The 17,842-nt window shown below is 36.9% G+C and overlaps 1 protein-coding gene across 1 annotated transcript in view; it reads right to left on the bottom strand.

Annotated features, from left to right (window-relative positions):
- Window positions 1–3,464: 3,464 nt before the first annotated feature.
- Window positions 3,465–17,842, bottom strand: part of polrmt (polymerase (RNA) mitochondrial (DNA directed)) — a 78,326-nt gene continuing 63,948 nt past the window's right edge. Inside the window, exons 16-21 of the mRNA XM_073068284.1 lie at window positions 14,031–14,083; window positions 8,649–8,747; window positions 6,316–6,388; window positions 6,045–6,136; window positions 5,860–5,933; window positions 3,465–3,770 (exon numbers count right to left, since the gene is read on the bottom strand). Coding sequence (XP_072924385.1) covers window positions 3,721–3,770; window positions 5,860–5,933; window positions 6,045–6,136; window positions 6,316–6,388; window positions 8,649–8,747; window positions 14,031–14,083 — 441 coding nt within the window. The 3' untranslated portion in view covers window positions 3,465–3,720. The remainder of the gene's footprint in view (window positions 3,771–5,859; window positions 5,934–6,044; window positions 6,137–6,315; window positions 6,389–8,648; window positions 8,748–14,030; window positions 14,084–17,842) is intronic.

The following is a 17,842-nucleotide window of genomic DNA, read 5'->3' as shown; positions in this document are numbered from 1 at the left end:
TTCCTGATATACATAGGGGCGTAATCTGCAAATGCACAAAATATTTCAAAATGTATAAAATTTTGGAAGGCAACCAGACTATCATAGATAATTCCTTTTACTTCTACTTTTGTATAAGTCCTCAAGTTGTATGTTTGGGGGAGGTTTTTTGCCCTGTGTGAACAGCCATAAAGTATTTGTTCAATTGTTCTGTTTCTTAATCCTCCAGTCTCTCATTTTCTGATTCTAGGCAGAATTTAAAAAGAAATTGATCAGTAGCTTTGGACACATGGAAGTAATACTTTATTATAAAGATGCTGAGTATCTGCAAATTAATTCATCACAATTATAAGACGATAAAACACAGCAGAATTAGGCCATTCAGCCCAGTCTGCTCCATAATTCCATGGTTGATTCCAGATCCTACTCAACCTCATACCATTGCCTTCTTGCCATATCCTTTAATGCCCTAAACAATCAGGAAATGATCAACTTCTGCCTTCAATATACTCACGGACTTGGCCTCTGGCAGTCTGCCAGAACATTCCACAGATTTACTACTCTGGCTAAAAAAAATTCCTCCTAACCTCTGTTCTAAAGGATTGCCTCTCAATTTTGAGGCTGTGCCCTCCAATTCTAGATACACCTACCACAGGAATGTTTCCACATGCACTGTATCTAGTCCTTTCAACATTTGGTAGGTTTCAATGAGATCCCCACACATCCTTCTAAATTCCAGTAAATACATACCCAAAGCTGCCAAACGCTCCTCATATGTTAACCCCTTCATTTTGCGAATCATTCTTGTGAACCTCCTTTGCACTCTTTCCAATGACAACACATTTTTTCTGAGATATGGTGTCCAAAAATGTTGACAATACTCAGTGTGGTCTGTTTGTTTCAGCCATCTGAGTCTTATAAAGGCTCAGCATCATCTTTTTGCTTCTATATTCCATTCCTCTTGAAATAAATGTGAACATTGCATTTGCTGCCTTTACCACAGACTCAACCTGTAAATTAACCTTCTGGGAGTCTTGCACGAGGACTCCTAAGTCCCTCTGCACCTCTGATGTTTGAACCTTCTCCCCATTTAGATAATGGTCCGCACTAGGATTCCTTTTACCAAAATGCATTATCATACATTTCCCAACATTGTATTCCATCTGCCACTTTTTTTACCCATTCTTCCAATTTGTCTAAGACCTGCTGCAACCACATCGCTTCCTCAGCGCTACCTACCTTCGTATCATCTACAAACTTTACCACAAAGCCATCAATTCCATTATCTAAATCACTGACAATGAGAAAAGCTGCAGTCCCAATACTGACCCCTGAGGAAAACTTCGTACCTTCTTAGAGTGGAATGACATTTGCAATCTTCCAGTCCTCTGAGACCTCGCCAGAATCGAGTGATTCTTGAAAGATCATGACAAATGCATCTTTTATCTCTTCAGAACCTCTCTGAGGACTTTGGGATGTAGTCCTCTGATCCAGAGTATTTATCCACCTTAAGACCTTTGAGTTTGCCTAGCACTTTTTCCTTTGTAATAGCAATGGCACTTGCAGGTCTCTGGTGCACTGCCTGTGTCTTCCGCAGTTATGTACCCACTAAGTTCATCAACCATTTCTTTTGTCTCCCATTACTACCTCACCAGCATAATTTTCCATTGGTTCAATATCAACTCTCACCTCTTGTTTACTCTTAATATAACTGAAGACACTTTTGGTATCCTGCTTTATATTATTGGCCAGTCTGCCTTCATGTTTCATTTTTTTCCCTTAAAGATTTTTTAGTTGCCTTTTGTTGGATTTAAAAGCTCCCCAATCATCCTACTTCCCAATCACTTTTGCTACCTTGTATGCCCTTTCATTGGCCTTTTATGTAGTCCTTAACTTCCTTTGTCAGCCCTGGTTGTCAAGCCTGCCATTTTGAGAACTTCTTCCTCTGTGGGACATCTCTCCTGCACCTTGTGAACTATTCCCAGAAACTTCAGCCATCTCTGCTCTGCCATCATCTCCACCATGTCCCCCTCCAATCCACCTGGGCAAGCTCCTCTCTCATGCCTCTGTAATTCCCTTTATTCCATGGTGATACTGATGTACCTGACTTGTGTTTTCTCCCTCTCAAATTGCAGTATGAATTCAATCATGTTACAATTACTGCCTCCTAAGGGTTCTATATAATTATCTATACAAGTTCAAATACAAAATCAAATTGAAGCAAAATTAAGGGAGTAGAAGAACTCAGCAAGTCGAGCATCTGTGGGGGGGGGGGGGGGGAATGGATGGTTGATAGTTCAGGTCGAGACCCTACATCATGATTGAACAGAGAGGGACAATAACTTGCGTATAAAGTTGAGAGGGAAAGATGAGATAAGTGGCTGATAAATGATGGGTAGAATCAGATAAGAGGGATGAAGTTTATTTTTTTCTGCTAGGTTATAATCTCTTGTCTCTAGAATCAAACTGACAACCACCATTATAAAACAGAAAACTGCTTACTCTGTTAACTGGTAGAGGAAAAGTGCAATGAAAGCTTGCAATTTAATTTTTTCATCAAAATCTTGCAGCAATTTCAACAACCAGTATTTGTTTTTTTTTTCTTCTCTCTTCCCCCCCCCCCCCCCCAACCAGGTTCTTAATTCTTTCATTAACAAAGTTCTACTGAAACCTGAACTACATAATTACAGAATGGTTATTAGTCATTTTGATAGCATATTTTTATTACAAATAAATAGAATTTCTCAGCCATGAAATTTTATGTAAGACAAAATTCATTGCAGTTTAAAACAAGAAATGCAACAATTTCTGTCTGAGGTCACAATAGGTTTTAACTAAATTTGTAGTTATGAAAACGAAATGGCCATCTACATTTTTAAGAGTATAATACAATTTACATTTTCTTCAATGCACAGTATATTAGAGGAATAATATCTCAAACCCAAGATCTACAGAAATTAAATGAAAACAATCTAGGAAGCCATGAGGGTGCTCTATGCTACCCCAAGGGACACTCTGCTAAGGACCACCACCCCCCCCCCCCCCCCAAACTCAGATTTTTGTTTCATCACTATGGATATTGTCACTTTATGTTCACCAGGTTACTGAACCATAAATGATGTTACCTACATCAAGGTCAATAATTTAACAATCTTGTCCGGCCTCAAATCAAGAAATGGTACCAGGAATACCATGGAAATAGATTGAGATTACCTACGGAAAGCAGTTTCCTATTGTTCAAATGAAAGCAAACTAGCTTAACTCATTTTTAAGACAGCCAAATCATTTAAATTGCAATTTAGCAAGATGGAATGGGCCTTCATGCACTTGATTCACAGTGCTCCCATAATCAATACCCAAGTGGAGTGTTTGGTCTTCCAAAGGATAATGGCTCCTACTGGCCAAGAATAACCAGTATCAAAGTAAGAATTTAAAAACAAAATGTATATTGCAGCAAAGCATACATAATTACACAATATAACAGATTTTCCTTTACATCAACAATTTATTCCTTGAGTACAAAGGGAGCTCAGCTGTATGGGGTAGTTTAAGTTTCTACTGTTCATATGAGAAATATACAAAGATTTACACAAGTCCACTGTATATTTTTAAAAAAAACCATTTCACTGAAATTACTCCTCAGCAAAGGTCCAATGGGGGGGGGGGGGGGGGGGAAGAGAGGAATTCCACTGGGCATTTAATGCAGATGATGTCAGATGGCTAACCCAGCATTCTTTACGTTCAGCTGAAGAAATAGGTGGACTCTTTTACGTTCTCTAGATCAAATTCACCTGTAAAGGAAAAATGAAGATGATTTGTGAGTCCTGATGCAAGACTAAATCAGGAAGGAAGAGCTGCTACAAATGACTCGGTGTATCAGGGAACAATTTCTGTTTCATAGCTAATCATGGAATGTGGTCACCAATGGCAAGTTCAGCATTTTTTGGTCTTGTCACTCCTGCACTGAGTGCCTTGCTTGGCTATTATATAGCTAATAAGATTGGCTATGTTCCAGTTATAATATGGAACAGGTTCAAACAGCTGACAGGCCACTTGCACAGACAAATTTAATGCCTATATATTCAGAAAATAAAATATTCTAACATGCCTCATTGATATAGTAGACCCATTAGCTTGGAATTCCCTTGTAATGGCGTATGATTGACCGACCACATTTTACGCAGTGTAGATCCATCATTTAAGACTTCTGTGCAAAAGCTGACTTGATCCTAACTGGTTTCCAGGAATAACTTGGGAAGATCAGTAAAAACCTCACCCACAGCATTACTTTTTAAAAAAAAATAAAATTAAAAAAAAGAATTGTCAAGAAGCTCAAACTGTCTCTGATACATTTAAACTATTAAAAATGATCTTGTTATTTAAAAACTCAGAAGAACAATCCACATTCCTTAGATCTAACCTAACAAATTCCTACGTGACTTGTGAAAAACAGGTTGACTATTACTTTACCATTGGATAGAAATAGAGTTATGAGCCTCTGAGGTATTTCAACAAGATTATCCAGTGAAAAGCAATCCACAGGGCTAGTGTGCCCTATGTTCAATCTATATTGTTGATCAGTAAATCAAATTTAGAATAATGGTAGGGGAACATATCTTATCCATAACTTTATTGGCAAGTAGCTAGTATTCTAGTGATCCTTCTGGAGACATCATGCATGAGTTTCAAGTTTTCCCCACGGGAAATGACATGCAGACAAAACTGTCAACATTCATGGTTTAGGTTGTAGAACAAATGGGATCAGTATCTACACAAAAGAGGGAGAAATGAAAAATGATAGTGTTACGTACCCGTGACACGTGACAGTGGTATCCTTGTCACGTGACTGGGGTTGAAGCTATACTGGACTTGAGGTAATGGTCTTGTGATGGTGGAGTGATGTCATTTTCCCGCCAGTAGAGATCATGTGACAGGTTTTTTTTTTTTTACAGGGTATAAAAGGAAGACCCCACCCTGTGAGGTGGGGCAGTTCGTGACTGAATTTGCCAAGCTGACTTCATGTCACTGCGTGATTTAATGTTATGATGCAGTTTAGTTGAAAGATGAAGTTTTATCTAATGCCTAAAGTTTAAAAGGTCATTGCCAGCAGTTTCTTTACAATACTGCTAGTGGAGAGTGAAGATCAGAGTTCGGGAGTTAAAGATCGAGGAGAATCGATTTTCGACAGTGAAACGGGTTCGACCTTGTGTGATCCTCATTCGGAAGGATTTCGTTGACTGTTCTCATGTTAATCTCTGCGGGATAGCAGAAGATTGAGGACAGTGTGATAAAGGAAAGGTCAGTGCCTTTAAGCCGTTACGTTTCATAAAATTCTTCGTGGGAAGAGTTCGACTTTGGAAACTGAAGGAAAACGACGTGGAAGAGAATTTAAATCGCCTTAAAGTCTCTCCTTTTAAATGGACTGTGAGCATTTTGAACTTTTGGCACACCATTTTTAAAGAACTGTTTTTACAACATCGCTTTAAGAACTGTTAAGCTGCCGCACAGCAGCTGATTTCCGGTTACGTTAGTGTTTGTTTACTTTTGGGGGGTTTGTTTTCAGTGGTTAATAAACGTATATTTGTTATAAAAACCCTTGCCTAACCCACATATATTTATTGTTGCCTGAATACGTAACAATAGCAAAAATCATTCATGGAATCTTCATCTAGCAGTTGTTATTGAGTTCTTTTTGCTTTTCTTGAAAGAATTTAATCAAATTTTAATTGCATCTCCTTTTGTATACTCATCTCTTCCCATATAAATACTCAACATACTGTAAAACATTTGACATTAGGAATGCATGTATTATCCCCTTTGTCATTTTGCATAGATTCAAAAGATAACCTAATGCCAGCCTTAAAACAATTTTCTTAGTACCTGTCTTCAGAACTTTGGACAGCACCTGCAGCATTCTTTTGTATTCCTGAAGCTGTTTAGGTTTCTTGTCAATACTGCAAAGATAAAATAGCATTATTTGAACAAATTAATTTAAACTGCTGAAGTGTCTTAACTTTTATGAATGTTTCTTTGGGTGTATAGAATAAAAAAAGTTCAAAACTCACGGAATGTTATAACGATATTTATTTACAAGGAAAGTAGAAAGATCTTGAAGAATAGGCTGGTTGTGTAGGGCAACAAACTGCTCACGGCAAATCTGCAACATGTGCACATTTATTAACAAATCATTCAAAGTCATCAAAAATGGATTTAATGTGTCTAATTCTGTACTGACCACTTGAGCTGGAAAAAAAACTAAAGGAAAATAACACCAAGGGCCATTTAATTATATTTCAGAACTACTAAAAAGGCACAAAATAATTTGAGAATAGTTACCTTGTTCATGATATCAACTGTCATAGCATGTGTCCAGAAGCAGTCGTGGACAGAGACAAATGTTATGCCAGCTCTGGGGGGTGAATAAAATGTAGAAAGTTATGATTAACTTTTCCTATTGGCACAAAGACTTCCAAGATTATTTCTATTTAGTTTGCCATCTAGAAAGCATGGTTTAATTTTCTGGACTTAAGTCCCCAAACTTGCTTAAATTGAAATCAGTATTTTTACAAATAACATTCACCAGCCTGCTTTCTTTCACCCACCAGAAGCATTGTCTAATTCAAACCCTCACAATCACATCTCCTCTCTCAGGGCCACGTGTGCAAATCATCACTTCTGCCCCACAACAATTATTTTCTGATTATTGCTAATCTAAGTTTGTACTTTTTGTTGAATTCCAATTCTTGTTTGTTCACGGGATGAAATGCACTTGACTTTGTATGATTACATAACACTGTAGAAGGTTATGGTATTCCAGTGTTCTGCTTATTCTCAGTTTTGGCCTCTGCAAATTAAGAACATCAATGATTGAAATGATGCCGAGAACTTTAATCAAACAAATCTTGGGATGAGCTTAAAGCAATATAGTTATTTAGCCTGCATAAACACAATCTGAAGGGAAGATTGAAAATTTTCTACAAATGATTAGAGAGTATATTTTAAACTATGTTGGCAGGTTCCAAGGCCATAAATACATTCAAAGACAATTAGAGTCAATGCCAGGAAGTATTTATGCTTGCAGACCATCATTCTCTGAAACAAGCTGAAATTATTATCCTTGATAAAGTAACATAAGTTTGTGAAAGTCATATTTCCAATTAGATGGTTAAATTTCTATTTAGCTGTGACTGCTAAAAGTCATGTGTAACATAGCTTGCTTGGATTGTCTGATGGATTTGAAAATTTACCCTTCAAATTAATCATTGGATTTTAATCTTTATTTGTTTTGTTCCAGTAAACCACTAGTAAGGGTAGCTTGTTGATTGCAGCTTTGATTCAGACCACTGTGAAGAATGAGCCAATTTTCTTAGTGTGGTATTGTGGGAAAGCACTTAGCTTGCACCATGCCATAAATGAAAAATAAATACTATTTAATTCCACTTTCCAGAGCTCATCTGCAAAGCCATTTTACTATTTTGATCAAGGCAAGTCTTTCCAATATTCAACAATCCTATGCTGCCATCAAGTTCAGGGATATTGTTCAACTGTACTTAATGCCATCTGGTTCAAAATTACAGTAAAAGAAATGGAGCAAAGTACTTCATAATGTATTAAACAGGATAGCAAATTAACAGCCAGTTCAAGTTAACTGTGCTGATTCTGGTGGAAATGGAACTCATTAGTTGAGGCCCTCCTTTGGTCAGGGTTGACAGTTTTTACGTCCCAGCTATCTACATGATCTGCAAGCCAGGGCAGGACGATGTGGAGAGCAAGCTGTTCATGTTCCAAGCACCACCTCTCCATGCAGCTAATAACTCCAATGGAATGGCAGTGTCCAATACAGTTTGACACCAGTGGCATAGTAGGATTTGCCAGTTAGCCTAGAACTCAGCATAGGACAGCTTTAGGGACTCCATATCTGGAACTTTCCTTGGGTTTTACTCAGTCTTCGTGCGTGGTGTAGCCGCAAGGCAGAGGAGGTTTGAGATCAGAGTTTTCCTTCTCCTAGATGAACTGTCAACCATGGCCAAAGCAACTGCTTTTAAGGTGCCAGTAAGCCACCTTTGCCCCTTCTGTCAGTGGAAAATGTTCTGCCGGGTTTAGTAGGTAAGTCAACGCGAAGGTCAGGAGCTAGACTTTGTTGTCAGAGGCTATTTGAGACTCACATCCTTAGGAGCATTTGCAAGGTAGTGGGAGGGGCCACCCCCACTATCACCCGGGGCTATAACAACCTTAAGGAACCAACTCATCAGTATAGATTTGAATAAACAAACTTCTGTCAGCAAAAATAAAAGGCAAAAAACCACCTTCTGCAAACCATGACTGATAACAAGTCACTACATTTTTGTTTGTTGGCTGAAACCTGTATAAAGCTCCTTGGAGCATGAAGTCATCAATTTTAATTTTACAAAAAAAATAATACTTCTACACTATGTATGTATAACTTCTGAAGGAACCCACATGACTGAATAAGTCTGTATTGATTTTTGTACAGGGTAAAGTTTGCTTATCTTACTGCAGCAAAATATAGTTATTAGAAGAATGAAAAATGTAAAATTTGTAAGTGAATTTAATAACTTAAGGATTCATAAGTATCAGTGTTTTAAAATGAGCTTACAGAAATGAGTTCAAACATTTCAGCTGAGTAAGGTTGTCAGTCAATACCTTACCTGTAGCAATAGAGTGCTGTTAACATCATATGAGTTGAATCAAGAGAATGAATGAAGTTCGGTGGAAAAGCATTCTTCTGCTTGACTGTGTCAGGTTGCCTGTAGCAAACATCAAAACTATATGGTCAGAATTTATTTTAGACTGTGATCCATTTGATGTTAGAACATGCATTTGAATCAATTCTTAGCAGCAATAAAGTTTGCTAATTACACATATTACCAGACATCATAATCAATAGAATTCAATGCCAATCTTAAATCTATTCATTGTACATGAAAAGGTACATTTATAGCTTTCCCATATGCCTTGAGCTTATTTTCATAAATAGATGTCACAAAAAGATGACCCAAGAAATAAGTATGGTAGTGTAAATGCATAAATATTTTTAATGATGAAAACATTTCACTAGTTGAGTGTGCTAAGGGGCCTCCTAGTGTGTAAATGGATTCTTGACCTCAATCTACCTCATTATGACATTGCACCTTATTGTCTGCCTGCAGTTCATTTCCTCTGTCACACTTTATTCTGCATTATTTTGCCTTGTGCTACCACAATGCACTGTTATATAAAACTGATCTGCATGAATGGTATGCAAGTTCACTGTATCTCAGTATGTGACAATAATAAACATTGAACCAATCATATTCCATGCCTGTAGGAACAAAACACCTCCAAAATGAGAGGAGGCCACAAGTTATCTATCTGCTGTCAAACACTAACATCCCAGCAAAGTGCTGCCAATCTCTAGATCAGGGGTTCCCAACTTGAAATCCACAGACCCCTCAGTTAATGGTAGGAGTCCATGGCATAAACAAGGTTGGATTCCCTGCTCCAGATGCACCATCTATGTGGTAAAACTTGGGCCAAATTCATCATCCTCTTTGCACTGATAAGACACTGGCAAGCTTTTGGATATCATCTTGTTGCGTGCACCACCTTCTTTACAAATGCTGAGGGATAAAGATGAAAGGCTTGTGAAGATTTTTCACAGCATAATGAAATTTTCAAAGCTTGCTAAACTTCAAAATTCTGTATCTAACAATAAAAATATAGTTAGATTTAGTCATTCTAAATAAGCCATGATAAAGGATTGTGAATCCTAAGACTGTCCATTCTCCAACTCACTTGGACCAACACTAGAGGGAAACTGCTTGGGCTCCGTTGAAGAATACAATCATCTTATCAAAGAACATTATTAATTACAACACCATCTTCAGCTTAGTACGATTTAATTTAGAGATAAAAATGTTACCATGTAATCAACTGGGTTTGCAGAAATGTATGTTAACCACAGATATTTAAAAAAAATTAAATTCCCACCACAAATAATAAACCTGACCAATGTATATTCATGTGGAATGAAACAGGTATTTTTAGTTACTCTTATCTAAATGAAAGAGGATGCAAGACAGGAAATGTTACAACCCACAGGGGACCCCAGTGCAGTGATTCATAGTAATCAAAAACAGAAGCACAGGCCGGGGACACAGAAGATCAAAGGACTGAAATGAAATCATAACAATGTGAAGAAATGCAGCAGAAACTAGAGCTAATACAGAGGACAATATACTCCAGTTGAGATTGAAATAAATGAGTACACTATGAAGGCAAAGATTTTGGTGCAAACCAGTGCATATTTTTATAATTGAAAATAAATCACCCTCTATAGTAAACAATTAATCATTTTGGAATTCACACTGGTACTATTTTAGTTGACAGGATGACAATTTTAACCATTAACAATGATAACATCTTCAATGCTAACCATGGACTAAGGCACTGAATAACTCATATTAACATTCCTTTTCTCTGCCTAGATTTTAAGGCAAACCACTGCATTTATATGAAACCATCAAAGTCCAGCTTGGGAAATTGCACTAAATCAAATGGCAGCTACAAATCAAATCAACATTGCTACTTTCACATTTCATGTTACAGCCAAGCAGAAAACACTTCACAAAATTAAGTCACAAACATGAGAAAATCTGCAGATGCTGGATTGCAGATGCAACACACACAAAATGCTGGAGGAACTCAGCAGGCCAGGGGACATCCATGGAAAAGAGTAAACTGTTGGCGCTTGGGCTCGGATCTTTCATCAGGACTCATGAAGGGTCTTGGCCCAAAACGTTGACTATACTCTTTTCCATAGATGCTGAGAGGCCCGCTGAGCTCCTCCAGCATTTTGTGCGTGTTGCTTTGGATTTCCAGCATCTGCAGATTTTCACTTGTTTGTGATTGCAACATTAGTTAGTCACTAATATTTGAGGTGAAGACTTATGACTGTACTGGAGTACAGCAAATACCTAAAACCTAGGTGAACTGAAGGCCAGATCTGTGAGGGAAACAATCATACTCAATTTACATAAAAGGAATTATTTCAGGCATCTGGTCTTCTTGGCTTCTTTTCTGATCTTCTGATCCAGTGCCGAGTAGCTCAAGGCATTCTTGGTAGGTTTTAAGAGTGCACTTAGCAGTATTGATATGAAGTTGTTCTACTCCTCAACAATGCAATGGACATGGTGCAAGTGCAACTGATTCAGAATTGGCTGCACACTGAGAATGGAGTGAAACAAAGAAAATGCACTACCAGCAGGAGGCAATCTCACACTGCTTTAGCTAGGGGTTGGGTTGGATCTCTTCACAAATGAGCTTTGCAACAATGATAAACTGTAATGCAAATGGGGTGAGTGCGGATGTCAAACTTCTAGTCAAATACCATACCAGTAACTTGCAAGAGATAGAAGACCATGAACGTCACTGGCAGGCTTAAGTAAAATGAAGTTAAGTACATTGCTGTGAATTTTTCAGTTGAACATTACAGCCCCATAGGCTTGTACTGACATTTCAAATTTATATTCAATTAGTGGCTGTATTGTGCTGTAGGGGCACATCAAAAAGCTTTTACTTCAGTTATTTACAGACAGCATACATAAATAATTTCCTACTAATAAACATTAATTTGATTTTTAATAGATAAAAATGTTGACTAAAATTTGCAGTTCTCTTCTTTCATTAGGACTGGGAAAGGTGTGTGGGAAGAATTGCAGGAGATTGCCAGTGGCAGTAAGTAAAATAAGACAGAAGTCAAAATTATAGGTGAATACAGAAAATCTTTGAATTTCTTTTGATAATTCAGCATACTTGCTAACTAGAGTGATAACACAGTAAGTTTAATAAATTTATTCACGATTATCATAATGCCAGTGCCTTTATTTAAAAAGTAGATTCTGTTGAAGATTCAACTTGGAAATGAAAATGGCAATCAGATAGAGGTGCTATGGTGGTAGAAAGATACAATTTTACTTTTAATAATCTAGGATTGCTTGATCATCAACAGGAGCTACACTCAGAATTTCATAGACAGAAAATAGCTTTGGAACAAAAAACATTATTTTTGTCTTATTCTTTTCCAGCCCAAGAATTGACACTTGAAAACTTCCTAATTGGAGTGTATTCACATGCAATGCACATCCATATATTCAATCCTGCATAGGTTACAAGAATGTTATAAGCATTAATAACTGACACTTTCCAAACTAGGCTTCAGCTGGAAGTGATTTTATTGAGCTCTACATGAGAAGAATGAAACACAAATTGGAGGAGATGAATCAATACTTTACTCATTGCATCAAGTCAAATATTTCCAGATGTTATGCATTTGCTCAATTTACAAATCATGGAGGATTTCAGAGATTTGCACAATCAGGGTTTATCAAAGTCTCTCAAAATAAGATGCAAACACCAAGACACTTTAAGGGTAGAAGTGAGTGCTGTGCCTAAATTATCAATACAGCAATTAACAATAAACATCTAGTAGAGTTAACTAATTAGGTCTTTGTCAGGAATCAAATGCTTGTACTGAAAGTCAAAGTGTCACGTAACTATTGGCCCTTCAAATGTTTATATACGAATAATGAACAAAACTTATGTTTAGGTGCTTTGTAATAATACAGGCAAAGTGTTAGAAATACCATATTGTCAGCCATTCACTAGCAAAGTGAATTATTAATTCTGAAGGAACATTAAATTTCCCTCTTTTGATATGTAGGGTTGCAAAATATTGAAATGCCCAGCATATCAGATAGGTGTTTCATTATCTAACAATCTTTAACCAGAAAATAGATAAATATACTAATATTTTAATTTACCATCATGTATATTCAAGTATTGAATGTTGCAACAATGTGTTAAATTAAGCATGCAGCTTTAAGAGTGAACTGACCAGATAGGGGCAAAGAGTACCAAATCTTCAATCACAAAGTGTAAGATGATGCATTTAGCAAATAAGGCAAGGGAATACACAGTAATTGGGAGGATACCAGAAGGATAGTGTAACAAAGGGATCTTGATACGAATATCCACAGATCAATGAAATTAGTTGGGCAAGCCAATAAGGTGATTTCAAAGTCATTTAGGACACATGGCTTTAAGTGAGACACAGAATATAAGGAGAGTAAAATTATACTTGAGCTTATCTGAGAAATTGCGCTATAGCTAGAGAGATGCATACAACTAGCACAATATAGCAATATTGTGAAAGCTGCAGAAAACCACCCGGTACCAGATGTACAGATTCAATCCTGATCTCAGATGCTGACTGTGGGAGTTTTCATGATCTCTCCATGAGTGTGTAGGTTACCTCTAGGTGCTTATGTTTCCTCCCACTTACCCCAAAGTCCTGCAGGTTGGTAGGTTCATTGGTTACGGTAAGTTGCTCCTGGTATGTAGGTAGGTGGTGAAATCTCAGAGGTTAGATTGCGGGGAGAACAAACTATGGGATTAATGTAAATGGGTTGATGGGTGGCGCAAACTTGGTGGGCTGGAGGAACTTTTCCATGCTGCTGCTCTCTGTGACAATGAGAATTCTGGGGATGGACAGCTTCAATTATGAGGTGAAACTCTGATCAGGTCGCTTCTTTTGGAATAAAAGAAGATGAGAGGAAAAGTACATGAAAATATCAAGGCTTAAACAAGATTAAAAGGGAATACCAACTTCTCCAAACAGAGGTAAATTATTTTGTGAAATAAAATTGAGGTAATTTCTGGATAGGAAGGAAGATGAGATTTTCTTTTTCACTACCCAAGAATGATAAGCATTTCAAGCTGCCTGCTTGAAAGAATATGATGGAAGCAGAAACTCCCACATGTTTGAAAAATTCCTGGATGAGCACAGAAGTGCCAGAACACATGCCCTGACATCTGCTGTGTACAATGCTTTTTTAAACTTGTGTTCAGTAACTACTTTGAGCATTAACCTTTGAATCTACATGATGGGAGCATAAGTATACTGTCTTACATTTAAATTTAAATGCAGATACAATTAAACCTTCAATTTCTATAACTAAAGGTCTTCAGTAGAAAAAAAGTGAAACACTTACTGAGTTGCATCATGACTTATCTGCATCTTTAAGTTCTGAAGGCTGCTTTTGAGCTGTAAAATGTAATTCAATATTTTTAGAAATTAAAGAATACAATTCCAAAATCTAGAAAATTGAAACTACAGTTTATGTATTCCATTATATTGTATTTAAAATACTACTTTAAAACTGTACTAAAATTGAGCTGTAAACTAATAAACCCAATAGAACCCAAGCTGTAAATCTCTATTTTTGAGGAAAAATCATTAAGTTTGAAAAATTAGTCTATATTTCATTCAGTTTTGATCAAAGCCTTCTAGAAATGAAGATGTGCTTAGATGCTGAACTCTTCCTAAGAAACTGTTGTGACACTCATTCAAGAAGCATTGCTGGGAGTTAAAACAAAATATTTGCATGTATCAGCTGAAACTAGGGAGTGCAAACAAATGCAATATTCTTTTATTTACAAACAGCTCAGCAACACAAACTAGTTTTATACCTGAAGAATGGGGAATTTGAGAGAACAGCACCCAAACAAGTCAGTGGCTTCCAAAGAAAGTGTAGGGATGGAGGAGTGGAATAAAGGAAAAGGGGGCAAAACTGAAAGCTAAATAATCTTGTAAGGAAACATTCAATCATCCTTAGTTACAACAATATTTACAGTAATGTGCAGCAGCCTTAGAGCGCCTAAGACATTTGTACTGTACTCTATTTGTCAATGTGGAGCGGAGAGCAAGGTTGTAATTCTGCTGGGAGGAAAGAATGTTGGGAATAGCAAAGGTGGAGTGCGACAGGAGGGGTACGGGACAGGTGACAGGAGTGCTGAGGTGGTGGGTGGGGTGGTATAGGAGTAGGCACACCCAGCTCTAAGACACCAAGCAAAGTCATTTGATTCCAAACAATTGCTTTATTGATTATTATAGAATGTCTCTCTGGTACTTCCCGTTCCCTCCCCTCTCCCTTCCCTTTTTCCCCAACCACGATTCTCCTCGCCCTGCCCCATTTCCCAGTCTGTAAATAATAGAGACCCATATCAGAATCAGGTTTATCATCATTCAATAATCATGAAATTTGTTTTTTGTGGCAGCGGTATCGTGCAAAAATCTTAGGCTCCCTAGATATGTGCCCAAGACTTTTGCACAGCACTGTACTTTTGATTGCCCATGTTTTAATCAGATAACAAATGATTTATTGTTATATTTAAGAAATAGTTGTTGTTTGGATGTTTTTATTCATTTATTGCAATCTATTCCACTTAGCACGAGTCACCTTCGAGAGGATATTTATAAGCATTTCCTTTTCTTGAAATAGATGTTCTTGAATTTCAAACATAAATAAAAGATTTTGATTTAAAATAGGTCATTGGTTGATGCTGTATCAAATTCTGACAGCAATGTCAAAATATCACACTGATTACATTAAATTCCACGATGCAAAGCTGAAATTTTGTTGCTCTGTTCAGTAACTAGGGGCAACACTCTGGCAAAAGTCCATCATGTACAACCCAATATATTGGACTACACTTTAGGTTAAATTTTTATCATATGGAAGTTAAACACTAATGTAATACAGTCTGCCCCCCAACACCAACCCTCCAAGTGTTCTTAATCTATAACAAGTGAGACTGTCAGTGCACAAATCTCAGCTCCAGTGTTACACACTGAGGGCAAAATCCATAAAACAAATCAATCTGTTTATTATCGCTTAAAAAAATGAGAAAGGTATAAATGTCACCAAAGTGGCCCATGGGCAATAAGATTAGAAGTGAAATGCTAAAGGTCAATAACTTGACTATCCCACCTAAAAATAATCCTAGGTCTGATTTACAATTTTGCTGCATAATAAATTAAACACAAAAGTCATAATCTGCTTTTCTAATTTGCACAGGCCACTATGATTTGACACAGCATGGTGGAGGGATGACTGAGTGATATTACACCTAAATTTGAAGGGTCTCATGATGGGGAAAGAATTAATCTAAGTTTTGCAATAGAAATTATGATGAGGTAAAAAAGTGATCATAATATCAAAGAAAATAAGACATCAATTTCCAAATTGATAATAAGCTGTTCCTTGAGAGGACATTCCATAAAACTGCCAACTAAAGAGAGAAGTCATGGCTGGGGTGTTTTGGAGTGAATTAATTTTTGGTGTTGAGCAATATCTGCTGCTCAAAGCCTCTCTAAAGAGGATGTGTCTTTGCAGGGGAATCTCAAACTAGGGTTTTAAACAAGCAAGTTATCTATTTAAGACAGAAATGAGGCATTTCTCTCTCTCTCTCTCTCTCTCTCAGGTCATGTGTCTTTGGAATACTCTTAAAGCAGAAGATTTTAATATTTCTAAGGCAGAGGTTGATTGGTACTTTAAGAAATATGGAGATGAAAGTTTAATACGTGGGGTTGATATAACAACTGGATCAGTCTGCCCCTCCTCCCAATTCATATGTTTGTATAGTTTACTTAATTTCCTTACTGGAAATAAGATGCTACAAAACCTTACATTTATCAATAAGTACCTGTAAAAACATTTATTTTTACTTTGCATATTTGATCACAGTGCATATTTCCAGAATGAGGTTTATAGAAACATTGGAGGGACTATCTCATGATTCCAGTACAATGAATATGCTAATGCACACATATTGATTAATCATCTCATCTCCAGTGTTATGAAAGCTGGACTGGTGACTGCATTCCCACTCTGTTACCAGAACACGCCCTTGAGGACCCAACTACAGCTTTCTTGAAATCCAGTCAACATTTATTAACTTATCTCAAGAAGAAGATGCAGTTTAGACAGATATACTTGGCTTCTTTGAAATAGTTTTAAAAATCTCAGCTTCAGATAATGCTGCTGCAATAAAATTTGCTCTTTTGGAGCATTAGTAATCCCTATCAACAATTAACATTTTTCATTAAATAATGTGCATCAAACTCCAAGGTGGGTGTTGAAAACTCTCATGGCACTTTAAGGCATAACTGGAAGATTGGGGAAAGGAGAAGTATTAGCTGTTCCTTTTGAGTGGCACGATAGGCTGGAACATCCTATTTTATTTGTATTCATCTTCTGATTCCATGGAAAATGAGTACTTCACTCAAAGGAGGTATTGTTTTCCTTCTGAATATGAGTATGCTGTATATATTAGTAGATAATTGTACTAAGTGAAAGTTAAAGTCAGATCTGTATCTGTCCACATGCTTTCTATTACAGTTAGGGATGGATATACTAGTACATTTTCATCTTCTTAAAGCAATGTTCCCAACATTTTTATGCCATAGACCAACACCATTAAGCAAAGGGTCTGTGGATCCCAGGTTGGGAACCGTCGTCTTAAAGCAAGATATGTGGCTAATTATATACCCTAGTCCTTGATCTGTCTGACTGAGTTAAAGGTAATTCTACACAAAAATGAATCTGGGGCTATCCAGTTGTTTGGTTCATTGGATACTTTCACTGAGCTGAACTAAAGAAGCATTGGGTTAACTGACAAAAGGTCAAATTAAATAATCCAAAATCTGATTAACAATCTTAGAAATAAGGATCTTGAAATGGATTTATTAATGTATGGACAAAAATAGCAAAGTCAAAAGATGTATCAATTTTTGCAATAGAATCATCTTGCCTAACTCAGCAGAATGGTTTGGTAATTCTTAAAGGCAGTTAAAAACATTTCAACAAAACCAATCAACTGTATCTCAGAAACGTGTTGCCTTTAAAAATGACCAAATAACTTGCATAAATAATTTTAACTTTGAAAGTAAGACTTTTGGAAGTAAATTTGTCAGATTATAAAATCTTAATTGGTACTTGTAGAGCTTGGAGCAATCCAAATA

This window comes from Hemitrygon akajei, chromosome 16 (assembly GCF_048418815.1).
Source record: "Hemitrygon akajei chromosome 16, sHemAka1.3, whole genome shotgun sequence".
Classification (NCBI taxonomy): Eukaryota; Metazoa; Chordata; class Chondrichthyes; order Myliobatiformes; family Dasyatidae; genus Hemitrygon; species Hemitrygon akajei.
This window is presented reverse-complemented; position numbering and strand designations above follow the sequence as displayed.